This window comes from Oncorhynchus tshawytscha, linkage group LG30, assembly GCF_018296145.1.
Source record: "Oncorhynchus tshawytscha isolate Ot180627B linkage group LG30, Otsh_v2.0, whole genome shotgun sequence".
NCBI lineage: Eukaryota > Metazoa > Chordata > Actinopteri > Salmoniformes > Salmonidae > Oncorhynchus > Oncorhynchus tshawytscha.
The window spans coordinates 13900967-13909076 of NC_056458.1; the positions used below are offsets into that span (position 1 = coordinate 13900967).

Here is an 8110-nt window from a genome sequence, read left to right on the forward strand (position 1 = left end):
CAGCCAGCTGAACTGTATAGCTGCTGCATAACTGGGCTTAGATGGAATAGCAGGCGACAGCAGCCTGAGGGGGTGGGCTGCACAGGGGCTTGTACCAATGATTTATACACTAGATGACGGATAGGGGAGCACTGAGTTGAAGCCACCATGCCGCCACCTTGGCACTCCCCCATTGTTGTAAAAAAAAACATATTGGAAGCTATAGAAATGCATTTATTCATGTCTACATTTGTTTTTGCCAAATGTATTCTATTACAGACACCTAAATGCATACTTTTTTTGTATAACTAACCTTACTGACACTCTACAACATTTAAATACTTTTTTGTCCTTGAAACATTTAATTGAAATACTGCACAATTCCATTCATTCCTATGGAGGATTGCTTTTACTGGGGAGTGCAAATATGGCTACCCAGTGTCGTCAAAGCCTCTCAATGGCCAATACATAGCATCAGCAATGCAATGTTTATATACATAATTGTACTGTACTCACAGTTCTCTGCCGCTGTTGTTCTTTGATCCTTTTCCTCAGTCTGAAGAACTCTTTGTGCTGCCGTGAAACAAAGTTTACTGCTGCATACTCCAGCAGTGCAGCGAACACAAAAAGAAGACACACAGCCATCCAGATATCAATGGCCTTCACATAAGACACCTACACAACCCACAAAATAAATGAATAATGGTTAGAATCACAACTGTAACATGCAGGTAAACAACACGGTGATGGTGCTCTTAGTAAAGGAACGTTCCCACCACTGAAATAATGTGGGGGCCTCCCGATAGGCTCAGTGGTCTAAGGCATTGCATTGCAGTGCTAGCGGTGCCACTAGAGATCCTGGGTTCGAGTCCAGGCTCTGTCACAGCCGGCTGCGATCGGGAGACCCATGGGGCGGTGCACAATTGGCCCAGTGTTATCCGGGTTAGGGGAGGGTTTGGCCGGCAGGGATGTCTTTGTTCCATTGAGCACTAATGACTCCTGTAGCGGACTGGGCACAGTGCACGCTGACATGGTCGCCAGGTGCACAGTGTTTCCTCCGACACATTGGTGTGGCTGGCTTCCGGGTTGAGTGGGCTTTGTGTCAAGAAGCATTGCGGCTTAGTTGGGTTGTGTTTCGGAGGACGCACGGCTCTCGACCTTCACCTCTCCCGAGTCTGTACGGGAGTTGCAGCGATGAGACAAGACTGTATAACTACCAATTGGATACCACAGAAAAGGGGTAAAAAATAAAATAAATAATGTGTGGATTGGGAATTACGTATAGAACTGGTAGCTTCTGAGTTAAAACATATTTTTAAATAAATGTTTATTGACTATATGTTGGTTGTCCAGACAAAACACCTGAGCAGAATACAATATAATTTCTCTCTGACCTTAGGCAGGGATGCCCTGGACCCAGAGCTTTGGGTTGTCATGGTGAGCACTGTGGTGATACCAAGGCCCACTCTAGCTGGGGCGGCATCCATGTTGATCCAGAAGGAGACCCAGGAGAGGATAACGGTTAGCAGGCTGGGGATATACATCTGGATCAGGTAGTAGCCCATCTGTCTCTCCAGGTGGAACTTTACTTCAATGCAGGCAAATTTACCTGCCAGCATGCCAGATGGTTGGAGATTACATTTTTTGTTTTATTTTTATTTCACCTTTATTTAACGAGGTAGGCCAGTTGAGAACAAGTTCTCATTTACAACTGCGACCTGTGACACTAACATAAGGATTGGACCCTTTAAAAAAAATGTTTTGCCTAAAATGACATACCCATATCTAACTGCCTGTAGCTCAGGACCTAAAGCAAGGATATGCATTCTCTTGATACCATTTGAAAGCAAACACTTTGACGTTTGTGGAAATGTGAAATTAATGTAGGAGAATATAACACATTAGACCCCCCCCATCTTTGAAATGCAAGTGAAAGGCCAAAATGTATGTCTGTCCTGGAAATGTTCTTGTTACTTACAACCTCATGCTAATCACATTAGCCTACGTTAGCTCAAACGTCCTGCGCGGGGACACCGATCCTGTAGTTTTAAGCAAAGTGTGGCAATAGCATAGCATTGGGAGTCCAGAATCTACCTGTGTTGTAGTGCTTGGTGCAGTAGCCCAAGTCTTTCTCCTCCTTCAACACAAACTGAGGAAGCATCAGGTCATCAGCAACCTGGACAGGACCAATGTCCAGCCACTGGAAACACAGGTCATTCATGGTGTAGCCAACTAGAGCACAGAGGAGAAGAAGGGAGAACATGGGTTTCTTTTATTCATGGTATAGCCAGCGACAGAGAGAGTTTATTTATAAAGTTGTCAACAGCAAAAGCCTGTCTAGTCAAGTGTAGAGAATGGGGAAAAAGAGGCATCAGGGAGTGAAACTAGCCAAGTGCAAAGAATAGATAAAAAGAGGGAAAAGAAAACTCACAGCTTTCCAGCTGCATAGAGCACGTCTGAATGTCCATGGGGAAATTCATCAGATCCATGGGGCAGGACAGGATCAGAGTTAACCTGGCTCACAGAACCAGAAGCACATAGTGAGAAGATGAATCGAAGACAGGTATGGGGAGCTTTGTACAATCTAACATTACCTGTGGCTTCAAATTGAGTGTATAAAGTCAAAGATGTGAACTTTTGCTAATTATTTTTACTGATCACGTTATAGCATTTTATTATTATCTATCATTATGAGGAGACTACAGTTTTAGAGACACCGGTCACCTGATACTGTAGAGGACATTCCCATCTTGGAATATCCGCAGCAGTTTGTTGTCTGTGGTGACTTCGTGAAAGTTTGCCCCCTTTTCATTGGCAAAGAAAAGGTCAGGTTTCCAGATGGAGTCCAACATGGAAGGATCCAGGTCCAGAGAGTCATCAGGGTACTCCTTATAGGCCAGTCGCGGGTCATTCCATTGTTGACGTAGAAACACATTGAGACGATAATCCTACGGTAGTTATTGTATAAAAGAGACTATTAAATGGAGCGAACAGCCACTGTTTGGATGAAAGGTGGATGGCGATAGTGAAAAGACCCTCACCATTGTGGTTTCTGTGATGGATCCAAAGCTGTTGATGAAGAGGTTAATGGTGACATTCACAGGAGGACCTGAAAAATCGTCCATAAGAAACTCAGCCATTCATATGTAATATATCTGTAATATAAATATAAATTCCATGTTTCATTTTATGCTGCTTTCTGAAACAGGCAGTGTTCTTAGCTTCAGATGTACAGTAAAATGCATTACTTGTACATGTTCATTCATACATGTTTATTATCTCACTGAAAAGATGCAGCATCTGTGGTAAACACAAACTGATCAGAAAACATTTTCAGGTCTACAGTATCTAAATTGCAATGACATGAGGATTGTATTGTCTACCATTGCATAATGGAATAACAGCTTACATTCATATTGTGGCAAGTTGTCTTGTATTAGATTAAGTTATCACAAACAGACAGAATAAAATGGTGTTGTCATTTCCAATACACTCCCATTAGTATATTGCATCTCTCAACTACTGACATCCTACATTTTTCATAATATAATTTCCTAAGAGGGTATCATTTATTAATTCTACTTGAGTTACATTAGTGTATTTATAGACATCAGCAGGGAGTTACCCTGCAAGGCATGTACTGGCATATTTCAGTGATGTGGAGCAAGCATGAAATATATATGACGAGATGTGACCCCTGAGAAATGAAGAGGAAGTATGTCAGAGGGAATCTGCTGGCTTCGCTGGCTGTGAAGAAACAAAATAAACTAGGCCTGTGGGTGAACATGCATTCAAAATGACACTTCTAACCAAAAACAAACACTCTTTAGTTATTCTGGGTTCAAGTACCACAATAAATAGAAAGTGGAAATCTTTCTGATTTATGTCACATTGTGTCTTAGATTTATTCTGTAAAACTACTGTACTATACCCACCTGTGTAGGGTGTACTATACGGTAATGTGTATTACTGTACTGTGCAATCTACTGTACTATATATTGCAATATACCTTTGAAGTTGGGTCTAATGCGGGCGTCATACCCAGATGTCCTTCCCATAAGTTTATCCAGAAAGTCAGATGGGGAAGGGGCCTTCCCTACCCTGCTAGGTAGCTTAATCTCCTTACAGGACCCAGGCCTGCCAGAGGGGAGGAGGAAACCGTAAGAGGAAAAGCAGGAGTGCTATTAACTGGAACTGATGGGCAACTACTGCTTCAGATGATGGCCATGATAAAGGGATTTGAGTCATACAGGTGAAGGTGAGGAGTTTACACTCTGTAGCTCAAGTGATTTTCTGCTCAAATATTTCTCAGAAAACATAAGGAAATAAGATATGCTCTTTTGTATTTGCCATCTTTTTGTGATGAACCACATGCACTAAAGTAAAGTCGTTTTTGGTAATACAATTGTAATATTCATATAATTACAATTAAAAGGATGGTAGTTCAGTGGGAGTGATCGGTTATATATTATATTGAAATTAGAAACACGCAGGTCATGTAGCTTGCCCCTCCCTCTATGTAGACTGTTGTATATCTCATCCAATGGACAACATCCTCCAACATCCAACAACATCCTCCTCTCCACTGTGTCTTTCCCAACATTCCAAGTCGTCTCTTTCCGTCTCTCAGCGGTTTACAAATCCTAGTTGTTGGTCATTCCTTTTACAAAATGCAATGTAAAACATGCTTAGCTCGTCACCTCAATAAAATATATATGTTACATGTGTTCCTTAGGTACATTTAAATAACATGAACCTTTCAAATAACTATGTTTCTCTGTAGGTAATTAGCCTGATTTTCATATAATTGGCAAAACATTGTAAATTCCCTATGGTTCAACAACTTCTCTCACTTCAAAAGTAGCTGATCTATATTTCTTCATTTTATTACACATTATAAATGTACACTGAAACAACATATTTCGTTTTTTTTAGTCTCCTCCCCAATTTGACTCAAAACAGCCAGAGGCATAGGCTATAATAAAACAACAATAAGTACCTAAAGGCTTAGTAAGCCTAAGGTCAAGACAATAATTAGATGTGTCTTACCTGCCTTGTAGAAAGCAGACAGACGAGACCCATACCATCCATGGGACCAGTGAAAGCATTCTCTGCTTACAGCAATACACATAAAATAAAGGACAATTTTATTAAGTATTCAGAGGCATATAACTCAGTGAAGAGTCTGTGAACCTATGCAGAGAACCATGGTATTGCTCCGCTACCCAGACAAATCCTTATGGAGCCCTCTGACCCTCCCGCTCTCTGCAGGTGTAACATCCAAGATGATGCTTGTCTATAACTCAAGGTCTGGGGAAGTTTTGCTATATGAGAGTTTGTGTGGAAGAACACAAGCTTTATCTCTTTTTCATTGCCACATGCATGCTGCAGGAATTACGTCAGGAATATTTAAAGAGACAGCAGCATTTTAGACTCTCTTTTCAGTGCACTTTTTGAGCCCAAAATACCTTGAGATTTCATCTAATGATGGCTTTAGACTTTGAGCACAGTTTGGATCCACACTCTTATGATGGCATTTCATGTGGAATAAATCATCCCCCCCCCCCCACAAATAAAAACACATTCATAACAGAGAACGTGGACATACATTCCCCAAATATATATGTATAGATACTTCCATTATTAAAATAGTAATTCATTTCAATAATTATTTAGTAAATAAATACTAATTGGTAAAAAGGATTTTGATTTTGAAGTCTAGCATGAGAAGAGGGGCACTCAAGGCAGTCAAATGCAATAATCAAGGGTACAAAGTTAAAGGAAATTACTTTCTAGGAGTCAAATAAAAAAGGGCAAAAGGGGAAGATATTTTGCATATTTATTTCTTATGAAAAATGTTAGTTGTCTCAACTAGTTAATTAAACTCTCCCTTGAAGGGTTACATTTTCTGTTCACAGGTTAATCACTTCAGTATCTTTGAACACCTAGATAAATTACAACACCTATGTAGTAACCCCCCCCCCAAAAAAATAAATAAATATATATATTAAAAATAAAGGCACTTCCCTTTTACCACAAGTACAAACTTTGCTGATAAATACTTTGAAGGAAAATGTACATGATATGATTGTGTAGTTGTCTTACCTAGCTACAGTACCATAAGATGAATGCATTAATTGTAAGTCTCTCTGGATAAGAGCGTCTGCTAAAATGTAACTCAGATTTATAGTAAAAGTCAGACATGAGGCTGTTGGTAAAATTATGATTAAATGACTGAACAAATCATTTTAAATGGAACTGTAACTAAGTAAAACTTATACTCTGTTTTATTATATCTGATTAACAATATGAGTTCATAAGAAGGGATTGTGTGACACGGACAAGGAGTAATTAAAGTTAATGAACACCATCCCAACTAGGAAGAAACGAATGGGTTGGGGACTGTGTAAACACATAAGGTCCTTAACCTAGCATTGAACCTACAGAAAATTAGCTCTGGGGTTTTTAGATAAGACAGTGAGTGCATTCCTAGGTTTTCTGTTAATTAGAACTGTCAGCTCAGTGGTGATCGATAATGTTGAGGGGTCAAACGTTACCTGGGAGTGTGTTAGTAAGTTAGAATGAACTTTTCACCTCACTTTGTCCCGGTCGAGAGGAGGGGATTCTGTAAAAGCAATGAAATGATGTCACGATCTATATATAAACTGTTGCTCGTGGTTAAGTAGCAGCGCGCTCTGAGAATAAATTATGTTACCTATTATTGAAAGACTGGTCTGCGTCTATTTTATGCAAACAAAGAATCTTACAAATTCTCATAAAATAGATTAAGGGTTTTCAATTAATGAAAGCACATTGGCATAATTAAATTACAGTAACAGAGGCCGCAATACATTTCACACAGTTAAAAAAAATAGTAATTATGCCTACGACTACCTTAGCAACAGGGATGTTATCTGCACATGTTGTCATAAGACCTTTCCCTCACATCTGTAAGACCTTTCCCACCTTCCCACAAGAAGGTCTTTAAGAGCCAAAGTGTCAGCGGATGGGGAAAATTCATTACAATCATGAAGTAAGTTTTCTGCATGTAAAACCATTTCCAGTCCCATAGTGGTTAAGTAGGCCGGCCTTAATTTTAACGTGACAGCCTTCTTTAGATCATAACGTATTCTGCAGAGCATACTGCAGACCTACTTTTCCAGTGAGTGGTTCTGTATGCTATAACCCGCACAGGTCAGGTACTCTCTGAGCAGGACTGCCTGTTCCCAGCCACTCCAAGGAGAGCCATGGCACTTTTACCAAGCCAGGAACAGTCTGTAGGAGCAGTGCAGGCAGGTTAGTAGTGATGGTTGAAATTTGGGAATGGCTCTTTTGATTTACTAAACTTTGTTTCAACATGGGTAACCCTTGCATAATAGATTCCAAATTTGAGCTTGTGTAATTTAATTACCAACATTTCAACGATGCGAAACCGTGATGTCTTAATAAAGTACATTTCCAAGAAAACATGTATCAAAGTGCTAGACTATAGTGCTAACATTCCATATCAGAACCAGTTCCCCTAACTGAGAGGTCATATCTTTGGACATAATAATGCAAATGGCGGGATAATTAAAAATATTTTTATTGCAGCCTTTAACATAATGAACTGCTCTGATCACACTGAAAAATAACCTCCACGTACCAGTATATTGTTAGTACTTTGTACACGTCACCTGTATTCCCGGGATGAACAATTTCACCTTGATCACAAAATGCAACATTTAAACTATAGATTGATTAGACAGGGTGAATATTACTATTCACTATCTTGAATAGAAAAGAAAAAAACAGATGCATGTGATATAAATAACCAAAATATGAAAATATTCCATCGACATGAAATGTAGATGTACAGAGTAGATGTGTCAGAGAGTCTCCCTTTTCTCTTCAAATGCATCATCATATTAGGGTCTGCCAAAACCTGGCGATGACTGTGAAAGTTCAAAGCCTTCATGAGTAGTGACAGCGTACATCTCCCAGCATAGGCTCAGCCTCCCCAGAGGAGAGAAGACTCAGTCGTCGTGAATGTTGAAGAGCTTAGCCACTTCATTCTGATCGGCATGTTCCTCTCCATCTTTTATGATCTGCAAAGACAAGAATGCAAAGCAAATCAGTCTATATTTAACTC

At 39.8% G+C, this 8110-nt stretch overlaps 1 protein-coding gene across 1 annotated transcript in view; it reads right to left on the bottom strand.

Annotated features, from left to right (window-relative positions):
- The window catches only part of LOC112249869 (glycine receptor subunit alpha-4-like), a 28639-nt gene extending 23352 nt beyond the window's left edge, over window positions 1-5287 (bottom strand). Inside the window, exons 1-8 of the mRNA XM_024419580.2 lie at window positions 5029-5287; window positions 3989-4116; window positions 3021-3088; window positions 2704-2927; window positions 2411-2493; window positions 2074-2211; window positions 1374-1588; window positions 496-654 (exon numbers count right to left, since the gene is read on the bottom strand). Coding sequence (XP_024275348.2) covers window positions 496-654; window positions 1374-1588; window positions 2074-2211; window positions 2411-2493; window positions 2704-2927; window positions 3021-3088; window positions 3989-4116; window positions 5029-5087 — 1074 coding nt within the window. The 5' untranslated portion in view covers window positions 5088-5287. The remainder of the gene's footprint in view (window positions 1-495; window positions 655-1373; window positions 1589-2073; window positions 2212-2410; window positions 2494-2703; window positions 2928-3020; window positions 3089-3988; window positions 4117-5028) is intronic.
- Window positions 5288-8110: the final 2823 nt, after the last annotated feature.